A 22,284-nucleotide genomic window follows, 5' to 3' on the forward strand; every position below is an offset into this window, starting at 1 on the left:
ATTTTTAATGCAGATCTACATGTAATTACTGGTTGGAGAGTTTGCTATGATTTATATGCAACTCCCCTTTAAGTGCATGTTCTGTTTTCTAGCATGTGCACTAAGAAGAGCAGAAAATACTGTATGAAGCACTAAACTGAAAGGTCATGAAAACAATCTCATATCCCTGTTTATGCTGATATTCCTACTGCCATGACAACCGAGGACAGGATGTGATGTTTTTTTTATCACCTGCATCTGACTCATAAAACTTAATGCTGGTGATCTGTTTGGGCACTTACACACCATACAAGTAAGTAAAACCAATGGGTAGAATCTTTATCAAGGTATCAAGGTAATTTATTTATCATTATACAACACAGGGCTGCAAATGAGAGTTATAGTCTCATGCACACACAGTTACATCATATATACAGATAATTAGATACAGAACAGAAGAGGATAAAATCTAAAATAAAATACCTGTATACACCCAGGAAATCCCTCCAAATTTGAGAGGGCCGTATTTGCCTGTTAATGTTATGTGTTTTAATCATTTTATTTGTGGTTTTACTTTTTACTTTCCATTCCTTTATTTTGAAATCCAGAACTACTGTCACCCAGAACTACTTTTTCAACAGTGCCGCACAGAGCGAGGCGGGTCCACCTGCAGCCTTGCAGACCCTACAAACTACAGCTCCTTCAAACCACACCCACTACCCTCATCTGTCAACAGAATGGCTGCAGAATCCAAACCACACCCACTCCAAAACACACCTTCTTCAACTTAAGAAGACAACAGATCGTAGTAAACTGAATATTATTAAAGGTAGCACTTTAAGCAACTATTAAGTAAAGAAATAAGGAAACTTTTGAGAAATGACAATAGTTGACTTGCAGTGCAAATAATGTGGTCTAATCAAAAAATGATTGCAAACAAAATGTGGCTTTGGAAAACAATATAGTTTGAAAAAATACATATAGATATTTGTATTTCAGTAAAGACGAAGAACAAATAAGGAGGATGAACAATAGATTGTGTTAGCCTAACAGCTTGTTCACACCAGACGCTTGAGCAGCGTGTGTGTAGCGTTACCTCCTGGTTTTCACTGCCCATATCAACATGTCAGTGTGTCCACATTGAAAATGATCTGTTAACAGTCGTATCGACCTTATATCAACAACAGGACACATCTAACTGTAGTTTCAATGTCTACATCTGAGCAGTATGTCACAGTCTCTTCTCCCTCCATCCCTCTTTCTCTCTGAACAAAGGAGAAAATCACTGATTGCCTTCAGAAAACAGCTATTTTCTTCTCTTCAAACTCTTCTGCAGACTCTACGTAGAAAGACAGGGCTTTCAGCAGCCGCCTCACAGCAGAAATGCAGCCTGTGTGGACACCACAGCGTGTGTGAGCTATGTGTCATATGAACAAGCTATATCTGCCAAAATTCTGTACATATTTATCTATAAAATTGCATATTGTTTATATTAATGAACATTGAAATGTAGTTTTTATACTTTTTATAATGTGAATTATTGAATAACTTGCAAACTTCACATCATCATGGATCATTAAAGTTTCAAACGTGTTTAACGTAACTATGAAACTTGAAAACATGATCCTTAGTCTCATTTCTGAATCTCAACCTCACAAGTGTAGTTTGGTATGTTGTTGATGGGCTCAATACACCTTCATAAATATCATAATTAATAACAGTCTAATGTATCAGCAGCTCCCGGGGTCCACTAAAAAATTAAAAAAAACTTTTACAGGAACTTTCATCAGGACTTTCAGCACACGCACCATGGCTCGAGATCCTGTCTTTGCTTAGGATTAAACTTTATGTGAGTCAAACATCCAAATCCACTCGTCAAACAAGCAACTATATAAATATTGTTCAAAAAAAGCAATGCAGGCCTAAAGCTCCCTGCCAGTGACTTTACCCTCCTCTCCAAGTGTAGAGCTTTCAATGCTCTACTTAAAATTCACCATTCAAAAGCTTTAGAATAATTTATTGAACTGTAAAAGATTCCTTGAAAATCCATATGTGATATTTCATAACACCCATTCTACAACATAAATATATTAAACGTAAACTCTTTTTGAATGTGAGGGGATATAAACAGCAGCAACAATGGTCAATAAAAAATTCAACATCTAGAAAACATTGTCCACCAACTTCAACCGTGAATGTAGCATATCTATGGCACATATTGCATTTCTGGCATATTCTGGTGACACAGGTTTTTGTTTGTTGCTTGAAAGATTACAGAGTCTCTGTTAAAGCTGTTGTGGTCTATCCACCATCAACATTATAATATTACTACTGGGAGAAGAAGCAATTTTAAGAGAATAAAATCCAATAAATGGAGCTCAGATGTTTTAAACAATAAAAATGACTGAATGAGGATCTAAATTTAATAAAATACCGTAACCTGTTTAAATTTGAAGGCAATTATCATTCAATAACCAGGACTAAAACCAAACCACAGTGGAAATGAACAGTAAATGAAATGCTAAGCAAAATATCACTGTGTTTTCATTCAGTTATGTAATTTCCTGCACTATATTTAGTCAGGGCTGCATTGCTGACACTCGCTATGAGACAGCGATGTGATGGCAGTGAGCTGGCATCAATCTATCAGCGACATTTGATGACACCGCTGTAAATGTGCGATCACGATACACTCTCCAGTCGGTTAATCCATCGCTGTTTCAAGAGTGCAAACCCGAGAGCTCAGGACCAACAAATATTTCTATTTCATTATTTTGTTGTGATTTGATCCCACAACAAAAAGCTGTCACTTTGTTAAGTTGCCAATTTAATATGTAACACATTTTTGGTGAAAAAGTGAAAACATTGAGTAAACAATTTGAACAGACATGGATTAAGCTTGGCATCAGAATTAAGCTTTCATTTTTTAATCTAGGAGAGACCTGATGCCAAGCCATTGACAAAGTCTCTAAATTCAGTTTCTAAGCTCCAGGCTGTTCTTTTTATTCGCCGTGTTCATTTGGAAGAAATTTGTTTGTGCTCACTTTCGGCGAGTGCCCTAAAGATAACATATGAAGTCTGTTGCTGAATTGTGTTTATTTAAGTCTCCCTCAATGCAAGCAGCAGAGACTTCAGAGATCCCACGGCACAGCCATGAGCCGGCGATTAAGAATGAGCAAGTTTCCTGAAGGTGAACGAGAAGAGTTTGGTGGTTTTTTTCCATCTGGGCACCTTCATATCAAGGCCTCTCGGGATGTTCAGCATGTATATTCATAAGAGGTGGGCAGGAAAGGGAGGGAAAAAAAAGTTTTGTAAGAGACCCAGCTGGTTGCCTAAAACTTCTCTTTGGTGACCTCAATTTCTCCTGCTTCCCAATGAGTTTGGTCTGTCCATGCGGGACTAGGCATACTGTACAGTGTGTGTCCCTGAGTGAACTTGAACAGAAGGTTGGCACCACACAGAGTGTTATCTTTAACATGAAATTTAAAAAAAACGAGTAGACGGAAAACAAATTCCTATTCCCTGCCAGACTGATTTATTCCTTGTGAAAGCATCAATCTCTCTACTGCTTTAGGCAAGGAAGTCAAAGCAGCTGACTGCAGTGTCACAGTAAGAGATATATTGTTTGCATTCTGATCACACACTCATACACATCAGAAAGTAGCTTTTAAAGGAAATTAGAACACAGACGTACCGTGTTACTCATCCATTGACAAGAAATGTGGAAATGACATATTTATACGAGATCATAGTGATGTTATGTAACAGCAGACTACAACGGAGAGTGAAAAAGCAGAAGTTATTGGAGTTAGTTTTGTCACAAATATTGATAAATGTCGATACTGAATCTTATACTCTTTTGTTTTTTTTTTTTTAAAGTATTGATACTCTGGTACCACAGCCACACCACCGCAGTGCCAAAGTAGTCCTGCCTTCTCCTTCTTCTCCTCACTCGTCCCGTTTGCTTTAGCTGTTGTCAAAGTATTTGTTACATTTCTTACCATTATAGTTCTGTACAAATTTATGGTTATGGTTACTTGGTCGATTTTTGTGACAAAAAACATAACATTTTTTTTTAGCCAGCTGGCATCATAATGGATACCTACTGGGCTTGTCACACTGCATTTAGCCCCAGGTTAGGAAACCAGTTAGCCCCAAGGTAAGGAGCTGTTAGCCGAGCCTACAAGAGCTTTCACACTGGCACAATCCTGGCATGTTGGGCTAACCCTGACTTTAGCCTGAGGCTAGCTGACCCTGTTCTGGAGCAGGGTTAGCCCCAAGTTTGCAGGTTTATCAACCCCAAAATCGACTAAACCCGGGGATAAAAGCAGTCGCTATTGAACGGGGCTAAAAGATTAGTACAAGAAGACTAGCAGCCAGGTTAACAGGAAACACCTGTATGGGTGTACAGAGGCTTTAACCCAGAGTTATCCTAGGGTTAACTTTTAGCCCAGGGCTAAGGACAGCCCTAAGGATAGGCTGAAAATATGCAGCCTGAAAAGCCCTACAGAGGGTTAAGAACTGAAATGTTTTGTCATATCTAAGTAGATTTACATTTGTGCATGGCACAGCATTTAATGAAATGAAATATAAAAAACTATTCATCTCTCATTTTACAACAAATCAGGTCAAACAGAAAATTGTCTCTTCTGAAAGAAAGTAAAGAAAGTACAGAGTGTGACGATGACTGAAATATACAGTGGATCTCCTGTTAGGCAGTCTGGGCATTAAAAAAGCTGAAATTCTGACCCTGACGCATGCCTTCAAAAAATTTAAATGTAAATCAGAACATTCAAATTACACTGATTCAGAGAATACATGCTTCTGGATTTATTGGTGATTCAAGTGTGTTTCAGAGGCTATATTCTTCATTTAACTCATTGAAGTTACGTTAGAGAGAAAATTAATCGTTTTTTAAGTGGTCTTGAGATCGTGGTCTGTAAAACTTCTTCAAAAGTCCAATGTCTAAGATTTTCAAGCATTTATTAGCAGAATGTGACATAAATGGAATCTAACATTTATAACCGTGTTTTCATTTTTGTATAATGACCATAAAATAAGAATTGTTGTGCTTTTCTTTATTACACAGTGAGCCCTTTCTACAAATGGTGCAGGTCCTCTTTTATAGAGACAGCTTTGTTGCACCACTGTGTCTCTACAGTAGCCCAGAATGGACAAACCAAACATTGGCTCTAAATTGTAGATTGCTCTAGATTGTATGTTACAAACTATTTAATACACAGTCTATGGCTCCAACTACTGTACTCTTCATTCCACGCAATGGCTTAATATGGCCCTGCCAGTTGATTTTAAAGGAGCCGAAAAAAGAAAAAATGATCTCTTTTATATTTTATCTTACTCTTGGGTCTTTTATATATCCAATACAAGATTGGCTTGTGAAATGAGGGTAAAAGAAGGGTCAGGTTTTGTGCAATGAAAGCCCTTTTATTTTTATGTAGTCTTTACTCTCGAGGTGCAAAATTCACCAATTTACTTTTGAAGGAGAAGTCTTTGTGCTGTTGCTTTTTCTCCAAACTAAAGAAACATTCAAAGGAACAGAATTCCATCAAGAGAACAAAATTCCATTAAAAAAATCTGTGTCTGACCTTTTTTTCTTTCCAAATTTATTTTAGTCTCTTTGGGAGACTATGACTCATTACTGCTCCTGAAGATACAGCAAGGTGAGGCTGACTTTAATTGTATGCTGGCAGTATATTAGAATATTGTCTAATTGGCTTCCTTTTGGGGGATCTGAAATGGAGAGAGTCATTTACAAGTTGCAAGCAGCATGAATGTTTTATCATGATGGCTACTAAGTATGTGTGTATGTGTGGAGGACTTGTTCCCATGAACATTAAGTTGAATAAAGTAACTGATACGTCTGATCATTGAGATTTTTATAACTTTGTCCCTCCAGCAGCAGTGGATTATCTGTCATTTGCCTTTCTACATTGAAACACGTTCGCAGTTTGAAGCGGAGACATCTGAGCCTGCAGACAGTTCCTGCGTGTTCTACCTGGGCCGACTGGAGCTTTTCTCCCAGACTGCGTTTTGCATTTTCATTAAACTTGACAAGACAGGAACAGAGTGTTTGAACCACACTCTTAGAAACAGGGGTTCTGAAAAAGCTCTGAAGGGCTGAGGTTCTACCCAGAATCATCTGCGACTGAAGAAACCTTTTTTTAAAGAAAGAGTTCGCCAAGGATTCTTTGTAAGACTGAAGGTTCCATTGAGAACCCTTTTCATCCAAAGTTCCTCCAAAGTGCTTCAAGGATTGTTGAAATCCTAAAAGGGCTCTCAGTAGAACCCCCAGAGTGGGTTTGAGATAAAATATTTTGAAATAGAAAATGGTTCTCGGTAGAACACCTTGAGTGGGATCTAGATAAAACCTTTGGAATGTAAAATAGCTCTTGGTAGAACCCCATGAATGGGTTCTATATATCCACTATCCACTGGAACACAAAAGGGTTCTTAATGAAACCCTTGGAATATAAAAGTGTGAAACCCCCAGGATGGATTGTTGAAAAAACCTTTGGAATAAATAAAGGAAACCTTTGGGCGGATTTTAGCTAAAAACTTCAGAATATAAAAGAGCTCTCAGTAGGACCCACTAGATTGGTTCTATATAAAACCTTTGGAATATAAAAAGGTTCTCTGTCGAACCCTGTGAGTGAGTTCTAAATAAAACCTTTGGAATATTAAAGCCCCCTCTACAAAAGGCTGGAAAAGTGGAACATTTATAACAGGTTCTAACAGGAACCAAAAAACTTCTCCTACGGGACAAGCAGAAGAACCCATTATGGTTGTAGTTGTCACCTTTATTTTTAAGTGTGCAGGTTTGCAGACTTCTTATCCTGCTTTGCTGTTTGGTTTGATGAACAGACCTTAAGTTATTAACCCTGAAGATCATTTTGTATCTCAGGAATAATTTGGCAGATTTGGAACAGAACATATTTATGCTCCTGCAGTTACGTAACAGGACTCAATATGAAAAAGAAAAGTTGTTCTGTATAAACACTTAATTTATCTGAGGTGCATTTTCACCTGATCTATAAATTTAAATGGCAATTTCTAAACCAATACAGGCATGTTACATATTCTTACAATGTCTTCTCACGTTAATCAATATTAATTTAATTCCTCTCTCAGGTCTCAGGTAAATTCATCAATATAAGCAATAGCATATGGAGTGCAACACTGGAGCAAGAGTTTTCTCTTCTGTGCCAACAAACAGCCGCTTGGACTCTTCGCAGCTGTGAATCAGAGGCTTCCACATCCTCGCACCTCGCACTCACACAGAGACAAAGCCCAGCATGACTTTAACTGTCTCACAGGTCAAAAAAGGTTGCGGTTTCTGCCAGACCCGAGGCCACTGTTGTGCCAAGACAGCAGCAGTCACGAGGCAGACGCTGCCTTATCACAGAAGCCAGGTGTCCATGGCAGCTTGGTATAGTTGCGAAGAATGCGAGCAACAACAAAAACTTGTGTACAACACAACACCTGGCGCTTCCTTCCCACTGTGTCTCTTGCCTGTTTTGACAGGAGGGATGATGGGAAGTAACCTTGACAACCAGTTCAACCACAAAAGTCATAAAGTTCCAGCTCAAGCCGCAATTTCATGAATTAGCATTTATATTATCAAGCGTCCTGCATTAGGAGGTGTATTTCAGTGATACAAAGCATAGATTAAACAGTGATTATCTAAGTGAATGTGAAAATGATCCTTAAACTCCTATAATCAATGTAAATCACACTTTAGCTTGAATTTACTTGACTGAGGTTGGGTGGAGTGAATAGCTTATGCAAAGCACATTAACAGGGAATAAAAGTAAAGCATTTTCCACAGCTTTATATTTTACAAATGTAATACAGATTTAATGTGAAAAATGAATTTCACAATCTTAATAATCCAAATAAGATGAGCGCGACCCAATTAATTAACATAATAATGAGAATACCTATTAATTTATGCATCCCGTACCCAAGGCGAAAAGAGTCAGCATATGAAAGCATTATTAACTCTTACCTCGACAGTGAACTCCTTCGTCGTAGCCATCCTCACAGTCTCTAGCCCCGTTGCAGAGTTTGTTGAAATGAATGCATTTTTTCGTCCCGACACACTGTATGTGATTGAGGGGACATCTGATCACCACCTCCTGTGCACCTAAAGAAGAGAAAGAATGAAAGACTCAGGGGCAGATTCCTCAGGATGTCAGTGTTTTTAATTTACCTAGTTATGCAACCGATTCCTTGAAATTTCTCTCTTAGCTCTCAGTGCTTGTTTATTGTATTTTGTCTTTTTTTTATCCATCTGTAACTTTGTGTTTGTGCTGCTGACTGTCTTGGCCAGGCCTGCCTTAAAATAGAGATTCTTATGGCTCTATCTTCTGCCCGGCACAATGTGGCACATAGCTCAGCACAGCTGTCGTTGCTATTTTTTTTTTTCTGATTGACACTGTTGTCATTTTCCCTTTTTTTAACACAATATATTTATTGCTTTTTTGTCTCAGTACATAACAATAGACTTAGACAATAACACTGACAATACTTAAAGAAACAAAAAGCATTGGAAGAAAAAAAGTTGTTATCCGAAGTTGTTGTTTCTCACCCAGCACCCACGCTGTGTAGGAAGCAAATGTACTTGCGCCCATCTTTGCACCCATGGGTGTGTTGGTCTTAAAATGCAGTGTGGTCGGGTGCGTTGTCAGCATATTGCTATCTTGAAGCAGCAGAAAGCAATTGCTCTATTTACCGACAAAAAACCTGGTCTAAAGTCAATGGCACAGTATTTTCCTGCTCTTTCAAGGATGCATTTTTCAGACAAAAAAAATGAGATTACATCAATACATGTACACTCTACTTCTAGGGCACCGCAATTAATCCACAGGTCATAAAAATCAATATTCTGATTAATAATGGATGAGCTGCAGGTGGGTGAAATAAGGTGAATGCCCTGCTCATTGAGAGAGACACTATGCGCATTTATGCACGAGGCACAGCAGCTCTAACTTCATCGTTTCAATCTGACAGGATTTGTTTGGGGTCGAATGTTGTGTAAAAGTGTTTGGAGTAAAGCAGCCGTAGAAATCCTAACTTCCACCAGAGCTGTCTAAAAAAACTTTTTCATGTATTTCCTCTGTCAAGTTTAGGACTACAGTTTTTAGTTTTGCTGCTTAAATTTTGGAGCAGTGACATTAAAAAATAACTGATTCTAATCATTAAATCACAAGGTTAAACAATGTAATTAAATGATTAGAGGAGCTGCTCAGTGATAGTTTCCATTCATGCAGTAAGGTCACTGCAGTCATGCCGCTGCGCTTCATCTGTAAATGCGCACAGGGAGACGCTTCATCCTACTTCACCCATGTGCAACCCATCTGCTATTAATTGTAACGTTAAGTTTTATGACCCGACCCGCCCAACCCACAGATTAACCCACATGTACGCATCACTACGAGTGGATCATCTGCATTCGCTTCTCCAATTTGCAGAATTTGTCATTTGAATAGCAATGCACCAGAGGCAGGCTCACCTGGCTCTTTAAGGGAACAGGAGACACTCTGATTGGTTTAATTCTTGTTTTGGTCTATTATCAATTAGGACACTAAATACAACCCCTTTGTTTCTTGCACCTTACTTTGTGCCCAGACTTTGCACTGTTTAAAAAGCAAAGTGGAACTGGACACACCCTGAATGTACTTGCAACATGCACTTTAGACCGTGTGCTATAGTTCGTCTAAATAAGGCCCTTAATCTCAGTGAGACTTTCCTAATTAAATATGGGTCAAATAAATAGAAATGAAAAGTAAAACGGTATCTCAGTTTATTTCAAAGTTAATAATTCATGTAATATCAGTTCACTGCAAAGCCAAATGAGCTTTAATGTATTTTTCAGCATATGGAGCAGCATTTACAAGTGGGTGACTGAAGACCACATGTGAAATAAATTTGCATATTTCATTGTTGTTATCATTTGTAATTTTTGCAGAGAAACTATTTCCTTTCTGGTATTTCTTTGAGTAAAGTGCTGATACTTCAAGACCTCTTTTATAGGAGGCGGAAGAACCTATGCATATGCAAATATATTTATACTTCACAGCATTGTTCTTTACACACAACAGATGTTCGCCACACTGCTTTGCAGCCGTGCTGGTGAAGTCCTATAACAAACTGCCCGACTCTCCCTGCCAGCCAGGCAAACAGCGGAGAGCAGCTGTTTAAGGATTCATGAGGCACATAGGTGACCCTCATTCATGTGGCAGCCACAAGAGCACATAAAACACAGCTGACCAGTGCACCAGCACTGTAAATGTGTCACATCTCCACCTTAACTACATTGATATCAATTACCAATGCGCTGTTGCAGCCACTTAATGGGAAGATTTATCACCCACATGAAGGGATCTGTTACAATCCCCCTGGAGTTCTCCCACCCGTTGGAACTCACATCCAAGTATATTTGGGCCATCTTGATTGGACGGTTACTTATTCACAACATCCATTTCTACTTCGTAAGGTATAAGAGATGCTGTAGTTAATGTGGCTCTTACAATGAGGACTGCCATCCCCCACTGATTTACAGAAGTGATGTATGGACAAGTAGGTGTGTGTCTGTATTGACACAGTAATGACTCATATTAGTTTCTCCTCCTGAGTATTTTTATTGCTCTAAAAGGGTAGCGGGAGATCTTCTACCTCAATGAATATTTCTAGGCGATCTCTTCAAGCCCCAGTGATTCACACCATTTTTATGCCATATTTAGGTAAGTCAAATATAAGTGACCTTGGCTCTGAGAGTTCATATTTCATACATGAGCAAACTGGCAGCCTCATCTGCCGCGCTCCAAAAAGTGTTTAAAGAATCGCTCTTTTCATTTCTCCACCAGCCCTTTTTGGAATGGACTTTTTGATATTGGTGCTTCTCTCAGACTCTATTTGTAAACCGTCATGCATACAGTGTATATTAAAAAACACGTATTATAAAGGCTTAACTTGCTCCCAAAATCATCATTGCTCACTCTACACCGAGCATTTCATCTTCAAAATATCGCCAATGATCCTGAAAAGGCTAAGTGTGCATGCTGTATTTACACACTTGACTTTTATGTCAGGTATCGTTTTATAAAATTGAAAAGGGGGAGAAATATCCCTTTTGAAATGCTCAAACTCAAATAAGTGGTAGATCCGAGTGTGTGACTGTTGTACATTTCAAAACACACGGGACATTTTCACTCACTACCGGAAAAAGACACACTGTCACAGAACATTCAGCCCAGCGCCACACCGCAGCACATGTCCATTTGGCAAATGTACTATTTAACACACAGCTGTAAGGGTCTCTGACAACGTAACAGTGTTGTCAGCCTCTCCCCTTGCTTTCTCGCCACATGGGTTCTAATCTAATGTGATAAGGGGAGGGATGGCGCATGAATATTCAGTGGCTCTGATCTGTCATGCAGGGATACACAGATGGTCTCTCAACGGCTGAGGTGCTCAGAATTCCTCTGTCAATTCCCAAACTACTGTACTGCTGTTGGATGATTGCTCAAAGTCGTACATAGAGGATAGTACACTATGTCACATAAGACATCCTCTGACAGCTATACTGGAGCTTCTCTCTCCTCAGCTTCCCATTCCAAGGTGCTGAATGATGCCTAAACCTGACATCCTGCATATTGTATGTTCACTTCACAGAAGATCCTCTTGAGCACTGCGCAGTGCACCGAGTGAGACCTCGACCGAAGCTGAAAAAGCTCCTGTGTGCTGAAAAAAAGAGATTTACTGGACCGACTTCAAAAAATTACTTCACAAACAAATGATTTTTGACATTTATATGAATACAGTTGCTTCATAGTCTACTGGAAACCCCGATATGACCAACATAAAGCCCAGCAGTGTTGTTTCCTATGAACTTTTGTGATTTAAATGTCTTCTATAGGTTTAGCCGATGAGCTTAAGCCTGGTTGCTAAAAGTTTCATGTTAGGTAATATGAATCATTAGCACAATGAGGTAACTAAAAAAAACAAAATGAAATGCTGCTGCAAAAAACAGAAATGCTATACAGTAAGGCTGTAATTTTGCCTTTACTTAAGAAAGATGTGCAATCCCCCCCCCCCCCCCCCCCCCAGGATAAAGGTATGTAACTGTTATGTTAGTACCTTTATCACCACTGACCTATTATTTACCAGTTATTAGAATTTCATTAAAATAAGCTTCTGTTTCTGACTATTTGTTTATAGTTGGTTAGCCAACATGATTAGCTTAGGTAGCATTGATGCAGGGAGTTTTTGTTTGCTTATTTGTTTGTTTTTTAACTATTATTATATATTTGTATAATAACATATAACAGTAGTAATATAATAATAGTAAACATGTCTCAGATAAAGCACTTTGCATCTTTTTTCATTAAACATGGTGTTGTTATGAATGATTAATATGTTAAAATGGCAATGGAGCTTTTTCCCTGATATTCCATATGCACTACGCTGTTCATCAGCAATAAAATAACTCTTGGATGTCTCTGACCATTTTTGATTTTCTTCTTTAACTGCCAGATAATGAGCTAATTATACTAATTACGCTAATTGCCCAGCATGCAACCAAGTTGAATTTCATCTACCTGGATGGTGATATTTCGATAATAGAAGTTCAGGGGAAACACCATTACTGGGTCCAAGGAATTTCCAGTAGACTATTAAGTCAGATGTACTTAATAATCTCTTAATAATCTTTAAATGTAATTTTATTCATTCAATGCTGCACATCCATGTTGTTTATATTGTTTTTCTTCTACTGTTGGTACACTGTAAAAAAGTTTTGGACATTACCAACAAAATATTAAGCCAAAATTCATCACATGGTAATTCAGAAAGGGTGACAAACAGTAAACGTGCCCTATATAAAACATTTCTGACCATTCCATTATTACAGATTTGGACATTATTAGGACCCTCTATCATTTGCCCACCCCTGCTCTAGATGGACAAATATGATTTTGTTTTAAGTTAGACTTAACCTTCTTTCTGAGTCAACAAGACAAAGGGTAAAAATCTGGAAGAGACATGAACATCATTATTCAAGCCATACTTTACTATGAGAAGCTTTTACTGGATTGAGAAAAGCAGGTCAAAGGAGCAGCATTTAATTACAAGTCAAGCAAATACAGACTTCCGTCACTAAAGCAGAAAGCTGAATGGGATGAATTCAAAACATTACATTACTCCAACTACTACTGAAATACACGTTTTACAGTGTACAGATAGTTGTAGCTCAGAAAAAGTGGGCAAAAAGTGCAAAAGTAATTATCTCTCCCCAGAGGCCATTAGTGAGATGAGCATCTGCAAATAATCAGCAAATAATATACAACACTGCTGTATTTCTACAGTGTGTTGCAAGGTCGATCATTTCATAGATGCATTTTCTAGATTTAAAGTCTTTACAGTAAACAAATCCAATGGCAACCTTAAAAAAATAATGTCTATTATGTATATTTAGTCAAAAACACTAAGTATAGAATTATTGTGCATCATTTATCAAATTATTCTAATGAAAAAGATTTGAAATGTCTACCACAATGTCTTTTTTATATTACCAGTGTGGTGGTGTCGGCGTCAAACATTTTCAAATCCTTCATAAATCGCCTCTAATTGCTGATTGTGCCTCTAAAAGTACTGTAGTCCAATATTATAGAGTGGGCAGTTTTCAGAGCTGAAGTTTGACTTGTCATAGCTGAAAAAAAGCAGAGGTGTATCCCAGTCAGCTTTGACAGTGTGACAATGAGCCAGCACCACGACACTGAAGCAGCTAAATGGAATTCAGCTTTCCTTTCTGTGCTTTTCTTACCTTGACATGTCAACATATCTTTGATGAAGTGCAAGTTTGCTTTAAAAGTTCAGCACACACACAGCTGCTTTTTATTCTGGCTGAATGTTCTGGCTGCTCAAGTTAGCATTAGTTAGACACATGCTGGAAATTACAGGAGGTCACCAAACATCATGAGCTATCAGAATAATAAACTGACAGACGCAGGGAAACTAACGTCAATCAAACACGGTTTGCACACACCCACACAGTCCTGAGAGGTCTGATCAGACGGAATAAGTGAAAATATTTATTTACATCAGCCATGAATGTGTGGAGAATTTACATAAAAAGTTAACTGTCGTTGTCAAAGTTTGGAGGAAGCAACAACAATGCAGGTTTGTTAAAATGAGTTGAGGACATTCATTTAAATGTAAAATATTTAACATTCTGGGTTCTGCAGCCCAACGTCGAAATATTGGAGTGAGTTGTTCCCCCTTGCCCCCTTCTACTCAGACTGCACGGACACTGAATCAACACGAGCACAACATTATACTTTAACAATGACAAGCGACAACGACTCTTACACTATAAGTTGACTAGCTTTTCATAACTGTCACTTGTCTGTTAATGTAAAGCTAAGCCCGTTTAAAACAAAAGCCCACTGATCTGAAAAAAAAACACCTTGGACTCAGAGTTCAGTGACTGCAGGCTTTACTACTTTTCAGACTCTGTTAACTTTAATATGAGCTTAAACAGTTGAAGTGTGGTTAGTTTTAGGCAGAGAAACTTCTTGTCTTGATTCTACCAGGCACGGCTGTGTCGCATTACAGCTGCGTCACGTCAGCCGGAGTTTGTCACTGCCGTTCTACATAATTTTTATGATTCCACCAGCAGTGGATCCTAGAAGCAGCTCTCACTTTGCTCTGGTTCAAACACACACTGTCTGTCAAGTCTATTTTTGGCAGATGCCATGTCAATATGCACAGAGTAGACTGAGCGGGAAGGAAGTCAGACACCATTTTTTCAAAATAAAAGACTTGCGATCATAAAAAGAAACGAAAAAAAGAAATATTCAACTACGTAACCTAAAATCAAGTTAAAACAATCAGGCAGGTCCAACACCCAGCTGCTTCTGAAATACCGCAGGTGTGTAGATGACGGATTAAAACTGTGGCACAGATGTACCACGCTAAGCGCGTTTGTCATGTGACGTCAGTGAATAAACACAAGACGAAAGGCACATGGAGCAAGTCAGGTGGAACATTTAACGTTATGTAGCACAAAAAAAGTTTAATAAGGTTTTGGTTTTCACATGGGGCACAAAACACAGTTTCACCCAGGTGAAAGTCCTGTGTTTGCTTGAGGCATCCATCCACACCCCACCTCCTCCAGAGGCAGAACTTCTTTTTCATACGACGTCAACGTTGAGTGTCATACGGCCGCGGATGGGTTTACACTGAAGTCACCTGAGAGCCTGGTGCGTCGCTTTCAGCCCTAACGGGTACTGTCCATATCTGTTTCAAATTTCCCAAATATCCAGAATTATACTCATTGTGGTTTTATTTAAAATCAGGACATATATTAGGACATATTTCAATATCACATTGGTACAAGTTAGAACTGTTTTTATTGTAATGCTCATTGGCATAGATAGATAGACATATAGACATATAGACATATAGATAGATAGATAGATAGATAGATAGATAGATAGATAGATAGATAGATAGATAGATAGATAACAGAAAACACTGTTGTAAGTCCCTGTTGTATTGGGCAATTCCTGATGTATAAACCTCCAATTATTTTAGATGAAAGCTGCACAGCTCCAGTAATGGGTTGATAAATGAATAATGTCCAGAGATGAAATGGGCAAGCGCACTTAAATACCAGTTTAATCATAACACCTTGAGTGGAAGGCAGATGTTCCCCTGGCGAACAAAAAAAAAAAAAAGATACCATGGTATGCTTATTCAAGTAAAGCGGGAAACATTTAAGCTCTGCATCAATATTTATTAATGTCTTATTTTACTATAACACAACTATAAATTAAATAAAACATCCCTATCTAGTCTAAATACTGCACATATATTACTGGCACTGCTGCAAGCAAACCCATACTGGAATAGTACTGAAGATGAGCTTTATACCTAAATCACGATTTTGCATCAAAGATTTCTAAGAGATGACTTGTATGGTGCAGGAGGTCAGCTTCAAGGGTGAATGCTGAGTCATACTTCCCAAAACATATCACCTCTCAGCATTTTTGTGGTTTTAATGAACCTTTCAGACTGTAGGGGCTGTTAACAAAATCTTGAATTTCAGGACATGTTAATTAAAAATCATGCTGCTATTTGCCTACTTTGAGGAGAGAATGAAGAGGAATCAGCTGGGCAAAACTAATACCTCAATTTAATGTAAAATGAGAGGCTTCTAGGGGAGAATTTCAGCAGCTATGTTCATTATGATAATCATGTTAATCTGAGCCACTGCCAGTTTGTGCGGAATAATGAATTCCTAAAAGAAAATAACAGAGAGCTCATCAGCAGGGGAGGCTCCTTGAACTTCTATGTACTGGGATTCATCATATCCATAAGAAATAATGATTTCATTTTCTTAATTTATAGTTAAAGTTGATGATCAAAGTAGCATCCTGATGCCTGACCTGAGGCAATTCCAGTGTAGACTTCCAGTAATGGCTTTATAATGGTCACAGGCTCTTTTCCGGTGAATTCCACAATTACAGTGACATTAGTTACTGTATGCACTCCATTTTTCAACCCTAACCTCATTATCACTTATCTAATCATGAGCATGAGGTGCAAAATCATTTTGTTGAATCCGAACTAAAGCCAAAATATCTGAAAAAGCACAGACGGCAAGAGCTTTCTCTCGTTGTGCTGTACTAAAGAGCAGCTTCTTCGCCTGCAGGCGATTAATAACTAACCTTTTGACATGTTGCCTGATACACCATAACAAATTCACATATAGTTTTTTCACTTTCACATCATCATAGACTAGAATTTGATAGTCTAGTCAGTCATACAATGAACATAAGCAATGAGTATTATAGTTGGTTGGTTTGGTTAGAGTGACATATGCATGCAATAAAAGTTTAACAGCATGTTCAAATGTGTGTAATTCATATTTTTTGCTTTTGTACAACAAACATTTTTAATTAGCAGCTAGAAGCTACATTGTGTTAAAAGAACAATTGACCCCAAAATCAAAAGTGCTTATTTGTCCCCTGGCTATTTACCCATCAAGATCTTTTTTAGTTGCAGAGTTTTGGAGATATCAGCCGTAGAGATGTCTGCCTTCTCTTCAATATAATGGGAACTACTTTCAACAGAATCTGCCAGAACTATTTTCTTTCAACAAAAAGGAAAGTAGTTCCTACATGAAACTGCTCACAACAAGGTCTGTGGATAATCTTGGGGAACAGGGTCATGGTTTTTGGAAAGAGACACTGGTTTTGAGTTCCATTATACTGGAGGGAATGGCTGAAATCTCCAAACCCTGTCAACTCACACACAAAATAAAGTCTAGATGGACAAGTAGTATTACAGACCAAGGGAAGAATAGGAATTTTTGAACTGTCCCTTTAAGTTGTGTGAAATTCAAGGACGAGCTGTTCATACCGGCAAACCATGACAGAGAAGATGTTCACATAAGTGGTGCAATGTTGTTAACATTAATCTCTGGGCTCATAAACTGTGTCACTGGTGTGGAAGAGTAAATATAAAGTTTAAAAGGCATGAACACTTCAGTCATTCTGCTTGTGTGTGTGTGTGTGTGTGTGTTCATGCAAGCTGCGGCACCAACAACTTATGTAAAATAGTGAACTCTTCACCTCTGCATGTTGTCTGTCAGTCTGTAGTGAAGTCATCATTGTTGTCATGCGTAAAGCTTGAGGATATTTGGATTATAAAATGTCTGAGCTCGGTGATGCTGTGGCTTGACGTGAATAACTGATGGGATGATATGTTTTTAACTGTAATATAACAGTACTGCTGGTGAGCCATTTTCTCCTTACCTCAGCTTGATTTGAGTGCATGGACCGTTTGTACTCAACAGTGTGTTAAAGGCAAACAATCCCTGGACAAATCATGGATGTGTAGCAGTGCACCACTGATCTTGCTACTTATCATTACATGGTAAATAAATAAATGCCTGCATTTATCTAGTGCTTTTATCCAACGTGCTTTACCAGGCTTTTGCCTCGCGTTTATTGCCTGCGTCCAGACCTTCGAATCCACCCACTCAGCTGACCGATTGTCTGGTCTGGCATCGTGGCATGAAGCAGAGTTTCTCGAGTGAAAAATAAACAGCCAGTGGGCACTGTGGGGGGATTTATGATTAGCCAACTAGCGCCACAGTGTGGTATTAAGGTCATTGTTAGGGGCTGTAAAGCTATGCGCCGGAACCACAGAGGAGTAATGAAAACAACAGGACAGGTATTTCAGCCATGGCCACCGTGTCCCCTCTGTTTGGCCTTATGCCCCTTCAAAAAAATTATATGCCCTGCGGCCACAATGGCTTTGATGCCCTGCTCACACTGCCCCAGCTGATCTGGATGTTTTCTTCTCTTTCTCTTTTCTATCAATAAGGTTTTTAGACACCAGTGTCTTTTGTGGAGATTCTGATTGGTCACATTAAGTGAAACACTGTGCACATAACCAGTGGTGGGTTAGATTTCAAGCCTGACATGAACTGCTGGAAAACCACTTGGCTGTTTAACTGTGATCACTCTGCAGCAGAAACAGAGGATGAACATGCAAATATGAAGAGAATTGATGACATGATATAAACCTTTTTTGATCATAAAGCCTGATGTAATACTACAGTTCTGTTGTTTACACCGCAGACTGGAGACTCTGTTGTCAGACAGACAGATCCACATTACATTACACTGCTGAAGACCATTACTGCAAATGTAAAAAAAAGAAAAAAAGATCCGGTAAGTCATTATAATGAGAAACTCTATTATTATTTTTCATTTACTCTTTTGAGACAGTTTCTCATTATGTTAACCTACTAACTCAAGAAAAGTTTCTCATTATTTTGAGATGCTAACTCATTATATGACCTCCAGTGTCCCTGTATTTAGCATTAACAAATTAGGGAATAAAAATAAAACCATCCTCAACCCTTATGTTAATTCATGACATTATTTCTGTGGACTTGAAATCAGTGTTTTATTTAGTGGCCTTGCTGCCCTGACATTTGGCCTTGGCTCCCTAAAAGTACTGACAGCACCAAAGTTTTTTTTAACACAGTATAACCATGATGTGTACGCAGAAAAAGTCTCCTCAGGTTGTATGGGGTAACGTAACTTTATAAACTATTTTGGATTTCAGACCATTTGGAGCAGCACCACCCATGAAAGAGGCCTTACAAGAAACAACCAGTTGTGTTGTAATGTCAGTATGAGAAGAAACAATATTTTTCTGTATTCATATTTGTGAATACATGTGATGCAATTTGAATAATGAATATGGACATTTAGGAGACAAGGCCTTTAAGAGACATTTTTAGTGACAATTGCAAGAGACACATTTTTTTCTAGAGACCCCTGGAAGTTTTGCTGTTGAGGCCTTCAGGGGGTCTCGTGTTTCGCTCCATGCTCCTGAGGCTGTTTCATGCCTACTAAAAGAATACAAGTGTGTAGATCAGCTCAGGTTGCAACATTATACTGTAGTTACTGAAAGGCTGTGTGTTGAGTTCATGGTCTATATTCATTCTGCTCATGTTCACATTTTGCACAATATTCCTGATAGACTTTTTACATTTATGCTGCTTTCACATTTCTTACAATGCTGCTACTTTTGCACAGTCTGTGATAGTTATTTTATATTGTACACTGCACATAATGTATTTTTTCATTTCTCTTTATCTCTCCTGATATCTTATTTAAGTCTCATGTATTTCAACATGTTTATATTTGTGTTTTTCAAATTCTTTTATATTTTATATTTTTCTTCAGTTTTTGGAAGGCAAAGGAAGAATTTCATTGTAAAAGGAGGTTGTTTTTAACTCTGCATCTGACAATATACACAGTTTGACTTATTTGCTGCAACAGAAAAGAAATAAAAGTCCTGTTTATGTAGCATGTTTATGCAGCAGCAGAGCAAGCTAATTTAGCTTCTTCAAGTTAACTTCATGCAAGTCAGCCACCAAAAGAAAACACGATCAATCATCTGAATGTGTTTGTTTCTCTACCTGTGGCTTCCAGCTCTGCAGCTCAAAAATATATTTGAGAGGTTTTAGGCTGTTTTAGCCTGACTGTAACCCGAGTCTTCGCTGCTAACTAGCTAATTTCAGATTTTCACGGTTTGGGCCAACTTTGCTGTGAGGAGTACATGAAGAAACCGTAGTTACATTACAGGGAGCTCCTATTTCTTTTCTGTGGCAGCAAACGCAACACCTAGCTTATCTACACACTTAATGGGTGGCTAAAGTAACATAACCACAACCAAAGACTGCAGGGGCAAAAACAAAGTATGTTGGCATGGCAACGTAACAGTGCCAACTCAGAATGATGTTGCCTCCAGTGATTGATGGGGAAAATCAAACCCCCCTTTCTTCGGGGAAACTGGTTACAGTGGATGGAATGTCAGACTGAATATGGAAAAGGAGTATAACGAGTTGACAATTGAGTCTGATATCAGCTCATCTCATATACCCATTTTACCCACCAAGCAGGGTGCTGGCCTGACCATTGGGAGAAATTTGATGTTCAGTATCTTTTCCACAGACACTCCAACATGTGGACACAGGAGGAGATGGGATTGAACCACCTGTGGTCAGAGGATGACCTGCTCTACCCCCTGAGCCACTGCTCACAGTGTGCGTCATCCGCAGTACATGACTGAGATTTCCAGGAGTTCTAGTTCCATGGCAACAAAGCAAACTACTAAAATGCACAGAGATGAGGTGCAATGGTGCAAACAAGGACAGTTCAACATTACGGCCGCTTTTCTTTCAGTATAAACTACAGCTCACTCCATGTCCTGCTTATAAATGTTGTAATGGTCCTAACATGAAGGGCTTTTTAAAGGAGTAATTTTCCTGTCTGACCTTTATATCCTTGGCATTTGAAATGATGTACTCAGCCAAAAGTGCTTATTTCACTGTATTTGTCTGACCCAAGACATCAGTAATATTTCCCACAAATCAGAACCTGCCTGAGATTCTTTACAGAAAGTGAAAGGAACAAACTTAGTGTATGGTGACAGTGAGAGAAATATGCTTCGAGAAAGGTGTGGATGCAGGACCGTAAGTGATCACTTGACTCCACACTAATCACACCGAGCTGTTGAGAAGCAGCCAATGGCACAGTATGAACTGAACAACTCCCCGGTGGGAAAATGTGTATGCCTTTGCATGTTTGTGGATATGCAGGGCCAGCATTTGGTCGTGTTCTGCCAGGCCTGTACCGCAGCCATCTTCAGTTGTTGCTTGTTTCAGCAGTTTTACACCTTCAGTCTTGTCTTCAACACACAAAACACATGCTGACTTGGACTGAGGCCAAACTGACCTGATCAATCCAAGTTAACATCAGTCCCATGTGTGCCTTTAAAACGTTCCTTGGGTGCCTTGTCTGTACGTTAAGGATCACTGGGCCTCATGTGAGAGCCACTTGACCAATTTTCTTGCATTTTGAATTTTCTTTCAGACCTTTTATAGGGGTCATGTGCAGTTTGGCTGCTGTTATTATGTATTTTTCATCCATCTCCATGAATGAAACTTTGTCTTGACTCCTTCTGCCTGTTGCAGTCATCAAGTCAATTGCTTTGCTTGGTGAGGTGTTTTTTCTTTATTTCAGTGACAGGACGAGCATTAACAGCCCTTGTTTTTCCCATTCCTTGGCTTAGCAGGTCCCTTAATTCCACTTCTGATGCTGTTGAAATGATTAACGGTCCTTTATGGATCTCTGAAAACAGGTCTTTAATCTCCAAACTCGCAAAGATCTTCTTTTTACTCTTTGTCATTTTCATGAATGAAAATGGTGCAGGAAGCACAGCCTTATATTGTATGTGGTGTTAATTATGCAAATTTACAAGTCTCATGTATGTGCACTAAAATACGCAGAGGATAATCATTTACACAGTTATCTGAAGTTTCAGGAGTTTGCTGAATCTGATGTGGCACATTCGCATGAGCAAGTAAAAGAAGTTGAATATATAAATGAAAAAATGTTGTTGCATTAGGCCCTTTGTATTTCTGTATTGTACTGCACTGATTACTTGTCCTACACACTGCTGACCATTGTTAACATATGGTAAATGACAACACCCTCAATCAGCCCTAAAGGCTAAAACTCAATTTTGTTTTACTTCCATAAAAGACTATGCAACTGCACATTGAAGTTGACTACATTATTCAACTCATTATTGAACAGCAGTAGTTGGTTACAATGCAGAATTCTTAACCAGTAAAAGTCACGTTTTTGTCAAATGAAAAAGGTTGTGCATTAAGTTTGGTGATACTGACTATTA

General features: G+C 38.6%; 1 protein-coding gene across 1 annotated transcript in view; it reads right to left on the bottom strand.

Annotated features, from left to right (window-relative positions):
* Window positions 1-22,284, bottom strand: part of lrp1bb (low density lipoprotein receptor-related protein 1Bb) — a 322,619-nt gene that overhangs the window by 284,950 nt on the left and 15,385 nt on the right. The window contains exon 2 of the mRNA XM_084723927.1: window positions 8,006-8,143. Coding sequence (XP_084580053.1) covers window positions 8,006-8,143 — 138 coding nt within the window. The remainder of the gene's footprint in view (window positions 1-8,005; window positions 8,144-22,284) is intronic.

The sequence above is a fragment of the Lutjanus erythropterus genome, chromosome 8, assembly GCF_056507025.1.
Source record: "Lutjanus erythropterus isolate fLutEry1 chromosome 8, fLutEry1.hap2, whole genome shotgun sequence".
NCBI lineage: Eukaryota > Metazoa > Chordata > Actinopteri > Lutjaniformes > Lutjanidae > Lutjanus > Lutjanus erythropterus.